At 43.2% G+C, this 16228-nt stretch overlaps 1 protein-coding gene across 1 annotated transcript in view; it reads right to left on the bottom strand.

Moving 5' to 3' along the window:
* Window positions 1-11486: 11486 nt before the first annotated feature.
* PIK3R2 (phosphoinositide-3-kinase regulatory subunit 2) overlaps window positions 11487-16228 on the bottom strand; it is a 26523-nt gene continuing 21781 nt past the window's right edge. Inside the window, exons 14-15 of the mRNA XM_015810045.1 lie at window positions 13825-13995; window positions 11487-11909 (exon numbers count right to left, since the gene is read on the bottom strand). Coding sequence (XP_015665531.1) covers window positions 11717-11909; window positions 13825-13995 — 364 coding nt within the window. The 3' untranslated portion in view covers window positions 11487-11716. The remainder of the gene's footprint in view (window positions 11910-13824; window positions 13996-16228) is intronic.

Here is a 16228-nt window from a genome sequence, read left to right on the forward strand (position 1 = left end):
CCGTAAAGAAGCGTTTATAATTCCCTGGAGCCAGGCTCGTGTACCCTCCCGAGCCGCCAGTACCAGCCAGGAGGGACACGGATCCAATAAACATGTGGTTGCATTCAGCCTCCCCAGGATCCTGTCCACATCCTCGGGAGCCACAGAGTCAAACTCCTCCCATATAATAGTCTCAAGACCTGCTCCCGCCACCTCCCCCAGGGCCACCCAGTCGGAGTCCAAACCCTCTCGGATCCGAGCGACTTTGTCATACAGATATTGTGCAAAATCCTCAGCCCTCCCCACCAGGGGGTCCCCCCCCCTCAATTGAAGGAGGGAGCGGGTCATCCTGAAGAGGGTGGCCGGGCGATTATCTGATGACGCAACTGGCACACTTGAATAAGTGTATTTTTGGACGCTTCTTTTGTCTTTTTTAGTAAATGGAATTTCCAGATTTTACAAACAAAAAGCTGCAATTTTGTATGATGAGTAGAAAGCTTAGTTTAATTTCTCTCTGGCCCCATCCTTCTGAAAATTTGAAAATAATAGTTGTTTATGCATTCAGTTCAGCCTTTCATTTTCTGGACCTTAACAACAGCCATTGGTCGTAGGATCCAGGCCAGGGTTTAGTTGATTCCTTTTTGTTTCCAACTTCAAGGCAGTTGTCTTTGGACTCCAAGTTGAGCAATCGTGTAATGGCTGCATTTTATTTGCCCTTAGGCTTAACTCTGAGTGGTTTAGTAAACATTTTTTTTAATTCATTCAATAATTAATCCTCTAACTGTTGTTGGACCCAAAGCAACATTGGCAACAGTGAAGCTGATGAGTTGAGTTTTCTGCAGAGGCTAAACTGCATTTTTATGTTTCTGTCTGTCTATCCTCCCTGAGGAGAAACGTCTGCAGCACACCTAAGCTTGCCTGCAGTGTACAGGTACTATGTATCAAAGGTCTATTTTTCTTGAATTTGCAATTCAAAACTTGTTTTCTACTGCCAGAAGGATGGTGGGGAATGATGGGTGGAAAATTGGAAAATATAGTGAGTTGGCAAACTTGCACAAGGACACCAATTGGTATTGGACCACCAGAAATAAAATGCATTCATGTTCTTTTGGTGTTCTGAGGGTGTATTGCTTTAACTCTATGTCCTGAAACCACCCGTAATGGTCATCAGAGGTGGTGTTGCTTGGTTGGCCTTCAGGCTGTCTTCTGGGTTGGGCATTGTAAGTTTGTGATAACATTTATGCTTACATAATATGTTCTTTGCAATATTCAGAAGCCTACAGTCAGAAGCTCACAGTGTCATGCAGTATGATTGACATAAGACTTTAACTATTATGACTCAACAAACATGTGACCCTGCATTTCACAAGTCAGCACAAATAGGCTGAATGTGGATAAGGCGAAGATTGTTGTTTCAGCTCCTTTCATGTTGTTTTGTGTTTCCCCTACCTCCATGTCTCCAGAGCTCCTAGATTGTCCCAATTTCCATTCTCTACAATAACTGATGATCAAATGACATTGCACCCATTTATTAATCCCACAGCAAGGGTTGTTTATTTTCATTGGATGAGTGTCTGTATGATCTAGTGGACTTTCAGAGAAACTACAGCTTTATTGGTAAATGATTTGATGTTTCGTATTTAGACTAATCACAAAGGTTAGGCTGGTATTCACAGTTCTCTCCATCCCTTTGTCCTATTCTGGAACAGTGCCATCAACACTATGTTTTGTGCCCAAGGCCAAATCCTACCACATGACCAATACACCTGCTACTGAGATTCAAAGTGCAAATGCAGAGATCTCCAGGACTATGTATTTTTGCCTAATTCCTGCAGGATTTACTGTTATATTGATGATTGTATATGGATGTTTGATAGTTGATCTTTATTCACATCAGATGCACCTTCAAATTATAGACCTATAACAGTGGTGGCGAAACTATGGCATGCATGCCAGAGGGGACACTCGGAGCCCTCTCTGTGGGCACACGCGCCTGGCTCTTTGGCTAGGTTTTCGCAGGAAAAAGCCATTTCTCAAGCCCCCTCCTAACCAAAACAAGCCTCCGGAGTGAGCACGCTGCTTTCAGCTTTGAATTATATCAAATCTGACACCAGAAACAGACTAACAGATGACCTGAGTGCTGCATGTGTTGCTCTCAAACTTACTAAGTATAAGCCAAGGTTAGACAAATTATCAGCATGCATACAACAGCAAAAATCACATTAATTGTTCAAAAGCATGCCAAATGCAAACTTTTACCTTTCAGTAAAAAGTTATTTGTATCATTGAAAGCTTTGTTATAGTGTTTTAAGATAAAAGATGTTAATGTATGAGTTGTTTTTTCTAAACTAAAACCTCAGTATTCAGATTAAATTGCCATGTTGGCACTTTGCGATAAATAAGTGGGTTTTGGATTGCAGTTTGGGCACTCGGTCTTTAAAAGGTGCCATCACTGACCTATAACATTCAACACTGAGCAAGCAAAATATAAAATAGGTCATAGAAATATAGCATGTAAAATATGTAAAATATGTAAAATAGGGATTAAAATTAAATGACATTCCCCCAATATTGGGTGACATTGACAGCATTTTCTGTCACCAGCATGAGGTCTTCCTCTGTACATGTTGAAGGATATTGTATGCACCATAACATGTATGAAGTAGATTGTTCTCCACATTCACACAGTTAATAGTTGATACTACTTATCTGTGGAAACTAAAGGAGAGATATTAGATACTGAACCCAAAAGATGTAGGCCAGATTTTAATTTATTTTTGCTGATTTTAAGACAGTTGTGTTTGGACTCCAGAAGAGAAGCTAAAACCAAAGTAATAGGACAAATTACAGTCTCTTGCAGAATGATTTCATAAACATTATTGGCTAACCAAACGTCTGATGCTTGCTGAAGTGAAAATACCATATCACTTTCCACAACTCAAAAATCTGGAACTGAATATAGATTGTTCTGAATCACCCAAACCACTAGTTTTTGTTTTTTTTTAAAGGCACAGTTCTGCCAACAATTTGTCACCAAGTTGGGCATTTGAAAATAAGAAAAAAATGTGTTCTTCAATATATAACCAGAGCAATGGCAATATATCTTTTAAAGTTAATTCCACAGTAAATTCATTCATAAATTGTTACCTATCCCAGCTTATAAAAATTAAGATTAGCAAACGGAAAAAAACCAGATCTAGTTGGGTAAGATAAAGGTTTCCCTTATGGATACGTTCATACTGTTTTCATGGAAACATATCCACCAAAATGGTTTGCCACTGATTTGTTCCCAGTCTAGTCTACACTGGTTCTCCATGCAGTAACAAGATGTAATTCTGTCTGGGTTTCTCGAGATCCTTCTGTGAATGAGAAACAAACTCTTGCAATGTTCTTTTCTAGAGTTGTGAAAGATGGTCCTCAACTTATGACCACAATTGTTACCAGAATTTCTGTTGCTAAGTAAGGCAGTTGTCAGTTGAGTCACATCCATTTTTTTCAAACTTTTTTTGGCTACATTTAAGTGGATCACTACTTGTTAAGTGAATCACACAGTTGGTAAGCAAATACAGCTTCTCCCTTTAACTTTGCAAAAGTCAGTTATAAGTCACTTATTTTGGTGCTGTTGTAACTTCAAACAGTCACTAAATGAGGGTTGTAAATCGAGCATTACCCATACGGGAATACCTGCTGGGGTGTTTAGAGTGGTGATGGAAAAGTCATGGAATATTAAGACTAGAGCAGAGGTCCCCAATCCCCGGTCTGTGGACCAGTACTGGGCCACGGCATGCCAGCAACCGGTCTGCACAAACAAGCAAAGACCCATCCGTGGGATGCAGGCAGCACACAAAACCACATTCCTCTCCGGTCTGTGGAAAAACCTCTCTCCACAGAACTGGTCCCTGGTACCCAAAAGGTTGGAACCTCTGGAGTGAGGATGGAATTATAAAATTAACAGAACGTGCAGAAATGGCAAAGCTGATAAAAGACCTATGTGGATTTATGGACAGAAGAAAAGACTGAAGGAGAAAGAGTAAGATGGCAATTACTAGACAAAAAGGATGAAAATCATAATTCTGCTTTTTTTCTGTTTCAACGTTTTTCTTATTTTCTATTTCTCCTTTTTCTTTAACTGTTTATACCATTATTATAGTGAAAAAGTCTTAACATTTTTTTTAAAAAAAGGCGGAAGTTATCCAAAAGTCAAGATCGAAACTGCAAAATTGACACTGTTCTTTTTTTATATAGGTTGCATGTGATGCTTGCACTGGTTTTCTCCCTGTGGTTAAATATCATCCTTTGCCATTTGTGTGCCTTGTTTATAATTATTTTTTTCATTGCGACTGTTTTATGTATTTTATTTATGTTTTTTAAATTAAGCATTGTACACTACCCAGAGTCACTTTCATGAGAAAGGGACAACTATACAAATATTATAAATAAATATAAATAAGTAAAAGATGGGGCTTTGTTCACATGGTCACATCCACCATCTTGACTTAGCACATAAGTACATGTAGTCTGACTTACATCCATTTGTTCAGTCATCATTTGAAGTTACAACAGCACTTTAAAAAGTGACTTACGGCTCGTTTTTCACACAACTGTTGAAGCATCTTCATGGTCAAGTGATAAAATTCGGGTACTTGGCAACCGGGATGTATTTATGACAATTGCACTGTCCCAGGGTCATGTGATTGCCATTTGTCACCTTTCCAGCCAGTGTCTGACAAGCAAAGTCAATATAGGAAGTCAGATTTGCTTAACGACTTCGTGATTCATTTAACAGCTGCTGTGATTCACTTAACAACTGTGGCAAGAAAGGTAATAAAATATGGCAAAATCACTTAACAACTGCCTTGCTTAGCAACGGAGAACTTGGGCTCAATTGTGGTAAATTGAGGATTAGCTGTACTGCAGTTGCTCCTGAACGGTACCTGTTGAATTAATGCCTCCTCTCAAACTGGAAATTTTGGCCTATTTAGAGAAAAGCTTCCGAACCAGAAGCTACCTTGAGCAACCTGGGATAAATATTAGAAATTCCTTATATTGAAAGAATAAGTCAAATGACTTTGTGAGCACTTTCTGCTCTGGACAATAAAGGTCATTAAGAAGCATTTTGGCCAATACTGTTAATATTCAGCCAAGTATTTTATGCAGCACCACATCAATTTAAGGAATTTGTTACTATGAAAATAAGACAATGCCCTTTAATTGAGATAGGTTTATAAACGGCCTTGGTGCTACCCACTATCTGGAACACCGTTCTTCTAGAAAGGTCAACCAATGACTGTAATACAGCCTGTCCATTATGGTCGTAAGTCATGGTGGTTGTAAAGCAGGTCAACCATGTGACCGACTCGATTTTATGATATTTTTTGTGGCAGTTGCTAACCGAATGCCACAGTCGTTAAGCAAATCAATTGTTCAATCTGGGTCAGTTTGGCTGAAAACTGGAAGTAAATGCCGGGTTTTTTTGGGGGCAAAAATGTCATAAAACATCGTCACATGTAAATGCAGACTGGTTGTTGAGCACCTGAATTGCAGTCACATGACTGTGGGTGGGTGGCTGTTGGAACTCCAGAACTTGGGAGATCCATTGTAACTCTGAATAGTTATTAAGTGACTGGTTCTAAGTCAGGGAATACCTGTATATTTAATGGAAGCACCTTTTGATGTAAGGAGAGTGATTGGATCACTTGAGTAACTCGAAGGTGTTTGCTTTTCCAGCAGTTACACTGCCTGTGGAAATTACAATACAGGCATGAACTTTAGAGGGGCAATCATATTATGAGGATCAATAGCCTGTTGGGAATAAGACAACTGGATTCAAAGCAAGGAAAAACATGAGGCCTAGTGCAATCCACGCTCCCCATCTGGTGAACCACTTTACAATGCCTTGGTAAGGCCACACTTGGAATACTGCATCCAGTTTTGGTCACCACGATGTAAAAAAGATGTTGAGATTCTAGAAAGAGTACAGAGAAGAGCAACAAAGATGATCAGGGGACTGGAGGCTAAAACATATAAGGAACAATTGCTGAAATTGGGTATGTCTAGTTTAATGAAGAGAAGGACGAGGGGCAACATGATAGCAGTGTTCCAATACCTCAGGGGCTGCCCCAAAGAAGAGGGAGTCAAGCTATTTTTCCAAAGTGCCTGAAGGCAGGACAAGAAGCAACGGATGGAAACTAATCAAGGAGAGAAGCAACCTAGAACTAAGGAGAAACTTCCTGACAGTTAGAACAATTAACCAGTGGAACAACCTGCCTCCAGAAGCGGTGAATGCTCCAACACTGTAAGTTTTTAAGAAGAGACTGGACAGCCATTTGTCCGAAATGATATAGGGTTACCTGCCTGTGCAGGGGGTTGGACTTGAGTTGGACTCCAAGGTCCCTTCCAACTTTATTATTATTATAACCTCATAGGGATGCAATGAGATCTAGCTGCCCCTCAGATTTACGGAGGAAAAGAAATGGATATTTTATAAGCCTTGAATTTGGATACTGTCTCAATATAAGAGACAGGCAATATATTTTATTAGCAGTATAAGTTGGGGCAGGTAAGCATTTTTGTGGCTAGGATCAGGTTCATTAAAGAAAAAACCTGGTTTTATATACCATAGGAAACATGCCAACTATTTGTTTTGTGAAGAGGTGGGGTTTTTTGCAGGTGGAGAAAAAAAAAGAGTTGGTGGTTTAGAAGAAAGGAAACAAGGAATATTATGTGCCCCCCCTCCAAATCAGTGTCAATGCTACAAAAGTGAGGAACATGGCAACTTTAAGGTGTGCTGACTGGGGAATTCTGGGAGTCAAAGTCCACATGACTTAAAAGCTGCCAAGAATGAGAAACATTGGCTAGAGGGTGTTCTGGGGGTCACAAAAATATGGTGTTCAGACACCAGCATGATAGTCATCGAATAGCAGAGGAAGGACAAAGAGAACCTAGCAAAAATGCTGCAAAAACTGTAGCAAGAGCAACCTGGGAAATAACCAAGAAATACAAAAATAAATCAGTAGCTAATCTTTTGACAATGTGGTTATTTTGAGAGGTTATTTTGAAAGGAAGGTTCCTGAAGCAAATAATCTGAGCCAAAGATTGATATAAGGTCATTGGCCAAAGAACAAGCTAAGGGCAAATTCAACAAATAGCCCGGTTGAGAGCAAAGCAGAAATTACCACCTACACAAGAACCGCCTCTTCTCTCCTTTCAGTCCTGTTCAAGATAGGTTGATGGAAGTTGAAGAAGACCAGAGCTTAACCACTTCTGCAGAAAAGTTACACAACTTACTGTTTGGCTCAAGCTCTTAACCCTCGGGGCATTTTTTTACAGTCTTTGACCTACAACAGCTTATTTAGTGACTGTTCGAAGTTACAAGTTACAGGTGATCAAAATTCAGACGCTTGGCAACTGACTCCTATTTATGACGGTTGCGGTGTCCCAGGGTCATGTGATCACCTTTTGTAATCTTCTGACAAGCAAAATCAATGGGGAAGCCAGATTCACTTCACAGCCGTGTTATTAACTTAACAACTGCAATGATTTATTCAACAACTGTGGCAAGAAAGGCTATAAAATGGGGCAGAACTCACCTACCAAATGTCTCGCTTAGCAACATAAATTTTGGACTCAATTGTGGTCATAAGTCGAGGCCTACCTGCATATCCAGAGAAGTAAATCTGGGAAGGACCTTCTAAATGAGCTCGTCTTCCAACGGAGCTAAATGCACCTGTGAGCAGACTCATAACAAGGCGAGCATTTAGTTTTGTTGCCTTGAGGGGTTTTTATAATTAGGGTTAGTAACTTAGTAACAGAAATGTTGTGGTCATCAAGTCAAGGCTACCTGTATTTATTTATTCTATCTCTATATCACATTTCTATGACCATCCCTCTCACACAAAGCAATTCTTAGCGGTGTACAACAGTTGAATTAAACAGCAGATAGATTAAGAAAAGTCATTTTAAAAGGATTAAAAAGAATGTTACCAAAAATTTTAAAATATACAGATTCCACTGAAAGAGCAAGAATATCAATCACAGTGATCTAAGAATGCCTCTGGTTCATAAAGAACTCTCAGACCTGATGAGATAACTGGATCTTGAGGGACTTCCTAAACCACCTGGTGTCAAACTTGATCACGTCACATGATGTATCATGACAAATTGTGACATTTTTTGCCTTTGTGGAGCCGGGGTGGGCATCGCCTGTATGTGACGCATCCGGCCCACGGGCCGCCAGTTTGACCCCCGTGTCCTAAAGGATGGCAGGGAAAGAGTGAGCGTAGCTTCGGAGGGGAGAATGTTTTTCAAGGAAGGGTGCCACATCAGAGAAGGCCCAACTCCTGGGACCCAGCAAATGGAAGTCCTTTCCTGATGGAACCCATAACATGCCTTCCCTGCCATTTCTAATGGGATGGGCTGAAGTAATCGGAACAGATCATCCCTCAGATAGTTCTCCCCATGCCTTGAAGGGCTTTAATGGGTCAATAGCATTTTGAACTGAACCCAGAAGCAGCCAATACAGCTCATAAAGCAGAACACACATAACTGCTTGCACCAATGCTTTCTGCACTAGTTGGACCTTCCGGTTACTCTTCAAGGGCAGCCCCATGTAGAGCATATTACAGTAGTCCAATCTGGAAATGACTAGGGCAGGGGTAGGCAACCTTGGCTCTTTTATGACTCGTGGACTTCAACTCCCAGAATTCCTGAGCCATAAAAGAGCCAAGGTTGCCTACCCCTGGACTAGGGCATGAATGTCTCAGTGGAGCCTCCTTCCATGTAATTTTCCAGATGGTAGGACGTTGCTTAGCAACACTGGCTGAGCATCACTAAGATGCCCAGTTTGAGCCATAGAAGCATCCCAGCAAGAGGAACAGGTTGCAAATAGCAGCTTAGCAGCTTGCTTCAGCCCAACCCAACAGTGCTCCTGGCAATAGCAGAGATTGATTGACCGACCCGTGCCAACTTCCAGGAAGCCTTGTCTCTTGACGGTGGAGGGCAATGCTTCTCAGGTAGCACTGGGATCTTCTGGGGAACCGAGGCAAAGCAAGACTTGGCTAAGAAAAAGGGGTCAGAAGCTGGCACTGCCTGAGCAAATGGGGAACAAGATGGCCAAGGAAGGCTGGGTTTGGCTGCTCAGCTGTAAGGGTCATTCCACCAGCCCAGGAGGTGGAAGATCTTTCTATTAATTAGGAGAAAGGACTGCACCAGGCAAGGAAAAAGAAAAAGAGAACCAAAATTGGGGTAGTTTTTTGGGGTAGGCTTCCTAAATTATCTCATCCTATAAATCAAGGGTGGGCAACCATGAGAACTTTACGACCTGTGGACTTCAACTCTCAGAATTCATAGTTGGCCACTTATAAATTGTCATGACAAAATAATACAATATGTACCAACCCAGAAAGAAAACCAAATATTGACATACTGGTTAATGAAAAAATTGCCAGCCAAGTGGCCACAATGAAACATTTTAAGTTAAAGGAATAAAATTGTATTTAATGCTCTAATTCGATAAAAAAAATTTTTAACATTCGTATCAAGTTATGAAAAGACACCAGTGTTGCAGTTTTCAGGGGCTGGTACTGTTATGAGATCCCTGACGTGCAAAGACATCATTTTTCACTTCTTCTTTTCTACAAAAAGCATCAGGCTACCCACTTCCTTCTCAGGAAAAAAAAAAGTTCTTTAAAAGTTATTACTGCTCTGTCTTGGTCTTGCTTGACAGGCTTTGAAATTCAGCTCTCTGCAAATTAAAAAAAAAAAAGCTGAATTATTTTTTTCCATTTTAAGAATCAAAATGTGAGGGGCAGGGAGAGAAACAGAAGCACCTGCACTTTTGCATTAACACATTTCATTTTATTATTGTTTTTTAATGTTGAAGTACCGTACAAAACTTTTCATTTTCTTTTTTATCTTACAGTAACAAATTCTGACGCAAATACTGGAGCTTACAATGATGTAATAAACATTTCTTTCCTTTTTTTTTTTTAAAGTGAAGGAGCCTGGAAAGTATGGCTGGAATGATGTGAGGAAGGGAAATAAAGAGAGGTGCTTGGTATTATTGCATATATCTAGAATGAGAACACACAAAAAGGAGAAAACTTTTGCTGCTGGAGGTCCATTCACTCGAGCTTCCTCCGCCCTGCATGGGAGGAACATGCAGATCCAGAGAGGCATATGGCCGTGAACCAAGAAAGAGCCCTCCTCCTTGCTAACTGGAAAAGAATGATGAGAATTAAAAAAATAATAATAATTCCATCCTTTACCGGAGGTCAGCAATGACATCAAAAAGGGGCTTTAATAGGAAGACAAAAGAAAAATAAAAAAATGCAGGCTCAGGACAAAGAGCATTGCGTGTGCCCGCACGAGACAAAAATCACAAGGGTTACGTCCGATATGAGTTGTACAGATCGAATGGCTTTAGACCAGCTCTTGGAAATGGAAGCCAGCACTACGTAAAGCAGGCCAGGTAATACAGGTGGACAAAGACTAGTACTGAGAATTACCAAGAACTTCTTCTCCCCCCCCCCTTCCATTTGGGCACAAGTGGGAAATGAGTTTATGGCTTTATGCCAAAGAGCATGCAGTCAAGCCACCGATCTCCAGGTTCATCCAGAAATATGAGCAGGTACAGCCCTGAGAAGCAGGACTGGCTGGGATGCTGAAGTGGAGCCCTATCAGAAGGGTGTTACACCTGGTCTCACAGGAAGGCTGAGGGTCTCCAGCACGGCCTGCTAGCCTCAGCATCAGTGTTCAAAGAAGAGGCAGGCTCTGCGTCCTGCTTAAATGGAGCCGTGGGGGAAGGCTGAAGTGTGAGGGCATTTGAATCTGCCTCCATTTCCCCCCCCCCCCACCGCCCATTCAGCAGCAGGTAAAGTGCTTGGCAAGCAAGGCAGATTGAAAGGGTGGGGAGAAGCTTCCAAAGGCTACTACAATGGAGTTTTCTTTCCTGCTCTCCATTTTTGCATATTTAAGAACAGAAGCAGCTGCATAGGAAGCTAAAACGGATTACTGTCATATCACTATACACTGGGGAAGGAAGAGGAAGCCGGCACAAGGGAGGGAGAGTCACTGCAAAGCAGGCTGAGTTGTGCCAGGTGGATGCCAACATAGATGGATGCAAGGCCAGAGGAGTTCTTAACCATCCCATCCCGCCCTTCCCAGGCAAATCCAGGAGGGAGAAAGAGAGGAAAGGAAATGATGGTTTCTCCCCAAGTTCTTAGGGATTGCCAGCCTGCAGAAGCACCTTTAATTCCCAAGAATAGCTTGTCTGCTGAGATCATGCCCAGCGGTGTAAGGTAAGATCCCTAGCACCAAAACTGCCACTAGGAGAAAATGAAGAAAGAATTCAAAATGCACCGGCAAATGTAATATATATATAATATATATATATATTGTTAGCCTAGAACAGTGATTTTCAGCCTTAACCACTTTACGATGCATGGACTTCAATTCCCAGAATTCCCCAGCCAGCGTGCAGACTTGAAGTCCAAGTATCTTAACATTGTCAAGGTTGAAAAATACCGGCTTAGAGAAACGAGGGTAGGCAGGAAAATGAAGTAGAAGAGGAGAGCCACCGATGAAAAGCAAGATATTGAACAACAGGCATAGTTAACGGTGAACACAAGAAGGAAATCTGAGGGGTTTTTTGATCCCGTGGGGCGGTCAAGGAAAGGCAAGCCATTCATCGGAGATTCTGGAAGGGTAGGAAGTGGAAAGTGGCAGAGAAGACAAGCGTTCATCTTGGTGGAGGCTGGGAGAGGATCGGGTGTGCCAGTGTGACATTGAGTGAGTCATTGTGCTGCACGAGGGAGGTGTGCTTGTAGTGCAAAACCAACTCCTTAAGCGAGGCGTAGAGGTTGTAAGGTTCTGCAAAGCCGTAGCCTGTTGCTGTCTTGTAAATCACGCAGTGTTTGGTGTCTCCATCCACCCTGCAAGAACAGGAAATTAAGAACTTAATTAAGAATCGTACATTGTGTCATTACACAATGCACAAGAAAAAGAACCACATAAATGCAATGAGGGACAACCGGGGGTGGGTGGGGTAGGATGGGGGGGGCACAGGAAGAGAGAGAAAGCGGATGTTATCCAAGATGCAGTATTTCGAATAATATTGAAAATTTCTTGGAAGAACAGGTAGTCCTCAGACAACAATCACAACCAGGTCTGGCAACTCTTGTTGCTAAGCAATGCGGGCATAAAGTCAAAAATCATGTAACTGCACTGACTTATGATGGCAATTCCGGTCATTAAGGAATCATGGTTGTTAAGTGTGAAATCATGTGACTACAACTTGTGGCGAAGCTTCCCTATTAGCTCTACTCGTTGAAAGTTAGCAGTGAAGGACGCAAATGACAGTCACGTGACTATAGGTTGCTGTGTGGACTTGCATGCTGGTTGCGAAGCATCTGAAATTCAGTCGTGGGACTGCTGGGATGCCGTGATGGCTGCTACTGCAAGGACTGGCCATTAAGCCTCCTCATGCAGCACCATCATCACTTCAAATAGTCGCTGAACAGGTGGTTGCCAAGCGAGGACCATCTGCATTTGTTAAACAAAAAAGGCAAATATTGCATCTAAAGGAAATGCAGGTCATAATCGCCATTTTTGAAGAAGCGTTTTGTACCAGGTCCCCAACCTTTCTGGTGGGAAGAGGGGGAGGGGATGGTTCTGTGCTAGCAGTGGGCACACATGCCTGCCGCTCGCACAAACGGAGCTTCACACGCAAGTGTGCTTGCCCATTGCTCATGCAAGTGGAGCTGCACGTGCAAAACATGCTCGCCCACAACTTGTGCGGCCTGGTTCCAAACGAGCCACAGCCCGGTACCATGACACACCCTGGGGATTGGGGACCCTTATACTAGGTCACGGGTCGGTAACCCGCGGCTCCAGAGCCTCGGACAAGCTGACAAGCTTATTAGGTGGGGCTCCTACCTTTGCTGCGTCTCAGTAGGAAGCAGCAGAAAGTAGCAGCTCTCTCTCTCTCTCTCTCTCTCTCTCTCACACACACACACACACACAGAGAGAGTGGGGGAAGAGGACTGGCAGACCAAGGGCAGGAGAGAGCCAGCCCAATAAGAATGTGTGTCAGCTTGTCGGAGAACAGCGTGAAGCCAGCTTGCCAGGTGAGCAGAGAGAGAGGGGAGGGGGAGAGAGAGAGGGAGGGAGACAAAGAGAGGGAGAGAGAGAGAGAGAGAGAGAGGGAGAGAGAGAGAGAACTCATGCACAGCAGCCTCTATTTCTTTTTAATTAAACTCTTCAATCAAGCTCCCCCACCCCCCCCACCCCCGCGCGCAGGTTTTGCAGTTCCCAGTGTTTTCTTTTCTCTGGGAAACGGGTCCAAGTGGCTCTTTGAGTGTTTAAGGTTGCCGACCCCTGGACTAGGTGATAGAGAACAGGTACAATGCCTTTTCTAAGATATAGTCTAACGGGTTTTTTATGTTTTTTATATCCATGTTTCATTTTTATCCTTGTTCAGCGTTGGAATTATTTGATTAAGATAGGCAGCCATATAGTTTTGCAAAAGAAATAAGTAAATAAATCCATTATAGACGGTGCACGCTCCTGGCAATTTATGAAAGTGGTTGCCCCGAAAAATAACTAATATTTCTAGGTGTTACAAAGAAGAGCATCTTGGAAGAGGCATCCTTTACCGTGTGAGATAAAACAACTTTTAGAGAATATTGGCTACATCCTATAAAAAAAAACACAAATGAAGGCTGCATTTGAGTTTCACCACAACACAGGCACCAACTAATTCAATTCAGCTGATCAATCAAGTCAGCTGAAATGAACGAAGCCTGGTTTTTAAATGAATTTAAAAAAAAATACTTTAAGACAACTCACACAACAGAGCAGGCATAGCACCCTCGCTGGCTGCTCTCCCGAATAAGAAAGGTTCCATCACGTTTGCCCACCAGCATTTCCTCTGCCTGGATGCGGTTGATCTTGCCTACATACCACGTCCGGTCATCGTGATGGGGCAGCTCTTCTTCATCCTCCATCATGGAGTATTGGCTGCAAAGGCAGAAATAAAGATGAGAACACAAAGAGGAAGCCTGGCCAGTTTCCCCAAAAGCAGCTCTGTAGAAAGCTGCCCTTCAAGGGCACGGCCACCAGACAATCCCACCGCCTCCTTGCCAGAGTCCTGAACCACCATTTGTATCAAGATATTTCCTATTGCAGATCCTACGTATCTTAAGTATCCTATTAAGATACTTCCTATAGAGCAGGAGTGTCAAACTCAATTTCACTGAGGGCCGCATCAGCATTGTGGTTGCCCTGGGTGGGGGGGCGGGTGTGTGTGGCCAGAGTGGGTGCAGCCTACTGGGTGGGCGTGGATGGAGTGGGTGTGGCTACTTGGTGGGCGTGGCCGGTTCTACATCATTCGCGTCAAGGGTGCCTATGGGGGGCCTGGGCAGGAGTGGGACAGATCTGAAGGTCTCTGGCAGAAGGGGGTGGGACCGGGGCAAGTGCCAAGGCATGGTCCACCGGGGCAAGTGCCAAGATGGCCACCACAAAATTGTACATTGGCTCCCGGCTGGCCTGGGCCAGGGCCAAGGCAGCGGGGGCCGTTCCCTCACTGTTTCCAGGATGGCTTCGCGGGCCACATGAAACCACTTCGCGGGCCGCATCCGGCCCCCGGGCCTTGTGTTTGACATGTCTGCTATAGAGAGCCATGGTGGCACAGTGGTTAGAATGCAGTACTTCAGGCAAACTTTGCCCACAGCCTGGAGTTCAATCCTGACAGGGCTCAAGGTTGACTCAGCCTTCCATCCCTCCGAAGTCAGTAAAATGAGGACCCAAATTGTTGGGGGCAAATATGCTGATTCTGTAAATCGCTTAGAGAGGGCTGTAGAGCACTGTGAAGTGATATGTAAGTCTAAGTGCTGTTGCTATTTGCCTCTAAAACACCAACAAGTACCCTCTAATCTCCACTTTCGGGAGATGAGATATTACTAGGGAATATCCTGCCCTTTTACAAAGTAGCAATCTCCTTCCTTAAGAGGACAATAGATGTGGTGGACTTCCAGAGCTATGTAAAACAAAAAGATCTAGAGCTCAGAAGTAGTATAAAATTCATTGCCATGAATTAATAATAAAAGGATAATAATAATGATAAAGTTGGAAGGGACCTTGGAGGTCATCTAGTCCAACCCTCTGCTCAGGCAGGAAACCCTATACCATTTCGGACAAATGGGTGTCCAGTCTCTTCTTAAAAACTTCCAGCATTGGAGCATTCACTGCTTCTGGAGGCAGGTTGTTCCACCGGTTAATTGTTCTGTTAGGAAGTTTCTCCTTAGTTCTAGGTTGCTTCTCTCCTTGATTAGTTTCCATCAGTTGCTTCTTGTCCTGCCTTCAGGCGCTTTGGAGAATAGCTTGACTCCCTCTTCTTTGTGGCAGCCCCTGAGATATTGGAACACTGCTATCACGTCCCCCCCTCGTCCTTCTCTTCATTAAACTAGATATACCTAATTCCAGCAACCATTCCTTATATGTTTTAACCTCCAGTCCCCTAACCATCTTTGATCAGATAGCACAATTGGGCAGGGATTCTAGGTTGATCTCTTTGCTTTTTATGCTAGCCTTATTTAAAATCTTGGGAAGCTGGTGTTTATCCTGGGGGACCAATGCACTGACTTGATGTAGGACAGAGATGGAAGGCTGTGACTGATTGTAGAACCCATGCCCAATTGTGCTATCTGATCCTTTTATTATTAATTCATGGCAATGAATTTCATATACCCATTTTCCAAAATCACTCCTGGTAATGCCCGAGAAAAAACAAAATGAAAGAAAAAGCAATGCCTAAATAATAAATTCATTAAAATCAACACCTCATTTAACTATTCATTTTTGCATTAAGGGGTTAGGGCAGGGGTAGGCAACCTTGGCTCTTTTATGACTCGTGGACTTCAACTCCCAGAATTCCTGAGCCAGCCATGCTGAGGGGAAAGGGAGAGGTTTCCAAGCTGAGCCATGCTGGCTCAGGAATTCTGGGAGTTGAAGTCCACGAGTCATAAAAGAGCCAAGGTTGCCTACCTCTGGGTTAGATGGTCTGGACAGCTAGGTCATAAATAAAGGCTCTCTTGAACAGCTTTGCTTTAATGACCTTTGTGAACATCAAGGGTAGTGGGGTCATTCAGGTTTCTGGTGGAAGAAACTTCTTAAATCCAGGACAGCAAAACAGAAACGTCTCGTTCCACCTGCAACCCCCCCCCCCCCCCCCCCCCCCCCCCCCCCCCCCCCC

The sequence above is a fragment of the Protobothrops mucrosquamatus genome, unplaced genomic scaffold (assembly GCF_001527695.2).
Source record: "Protobothrops mucrosquamatus isolate PMUCROS unplaced genomic scaffold, P.Mucros_1.0 scaffold6, whole genome shotgun sequence".
NCBI lineage: Eukaryota > Metazoa > Chordata > Lepidosauria > Squamata > Viperidae > Protobothrops > Protobothrops mucrosquamatus.